Raw genomic sequence first — 1302 nt, 5'->3', positions numbered from 1 at the left:
TAAAATCACAAAGCATTAGATAAACAAGCAAATGCCCATCTCGCATGGCTGTTCGCACGATAACGCTACAACTACAGAGGACAAACGGTTACTGTTCTTACAAGAGGTAACACAGAGGACAAACAGAAAACATTCAGGAACCACCAAATCAGTTCATCACATTAAACTTGAGAAAATCAAATAAGCAGGACATTGGACATAAACAAACAAACGCCTATCTCATGTGACAACTACAAAGTGGAACAGTTACAGTTCTTACAAGAAGTTTAACTCAAGGATAATGTGATGAATCAGTCAAACTCTAGGAGATGAATCAGTCATTTTTTCAGAGAGTAGGCATGAATGCCCAGCTTTTTACAGAAAGCTTAAAGCAATACAGATCAAGGACGAGATAAGATAGAAAGGCTTAAGACAATCAGAGTAGTTCATCAGGCCAAACTCGAGACAATCAACAAAGTTCATGACCAATTTCACCACCAAATTAGTCCAGCACGCCAAACTTAAGGAGATCAACATGGCTTCATGACCAATTTCAGCACCAAATGAGTTCATCATATGCCAAATTTGAGGAAATCAACAGAATTTCATGACCAATTTCATGACCAGTTTCACCACCAAAGCAAGTTCATCATATGCCCAACTAGAGGAAACTAACAGAGTTCGTGGCCAACTTCACCTACTCGATGCAAGACGATCAACGAAGCAAAACAAGGAAGAAAGACACCAAACATGACCACATCAACAAGGCGTCTTCCATGAGCACAACCACTGGGACTACTCGACCTTGACGTGGAAGACGTCCGTGCGCTCCTCCTCCTTGACCTTGAGCAGGGTGACCCAGAGCACGCCATTCTTCATCTCGGCCTTGATCTTGTCCATCTTGTACGCGTCAGCAGCAGGCACCTCGATGCGGCGGTTGTACCTCGGCATCGCGGAGTCGTCGTCGCCGTCCCAGGGCTGCTTCTCGCCCTCGCCCTCGATGACCAGGATGTTCTTGTCCGCGCGCGCCTTCACGTGGTCCAGGGGCGGAGCTGGGCCCCGGGCACCCAGGGCCCAGGCCCGGGGCGTGAAAAGTTTCACAGGCTATAATTATATAGATTTTTTTTCCAGGCCCGAGGTGCAGCTCGGTGGAAAGACGAAGGCCCAAACATTGATGGGCTGCCTTACCAGAACACACGCACGCATGAGGCAACACAACCCCACGATCGAGCGCAGACGAAACGCCGCCGCCGAGTCCGCACGCACGCAGGACAAGATCCATCTCCCAGCGCTCAGGCCGCCGTTCGCCGTGCTGTCGCCTCC

General features: G+C 49.1%; 1 protein-coding gene across 1 annotated transcript in view; it reads right to left on the bottom strand.

Moving 5' to 3' along the window:
• Positions 1–602: 602 nt before the first annotated feature.
• LOC119331008 (26.2 kDa heat shock protein, mitochondrial-like) overlaps positions 603–1302 on the bottom strand; it is a 2078-nt gene continuing 1378 nt past the window's right edge. The window contains exon 3 of the mRNA XM_037604164.1: positions 603–1031. Coding sequence (XP_037460061.1) covers positions 775–1031 — 257 coding nt within the window. The 3' untranslated portion in view covers positions 603–774. The remainder of the gene's footprint in view (positions 1032–1302) is intronic.

Source organism: Triticum dicoccoides, chromosome 7A (assembly GCF_002162155.2).
Source record: "Triticum dicoccoides isolate Atlit2015 ecotype Zavitan chromosome 7A, WEW_v2.0, whole genome shotgun sequence".
Lineage (NCBI taxonomy): Eukaryota > Viridiplantae > Streptophyta > Magnoliopsida > Poales > Poaceae > Triticum > Triticum dicoccoides.
Note: the sequence above shows the minus strand (reverse complement) of the source record. Positions and strands in the feature narration are given on the sequence as shown.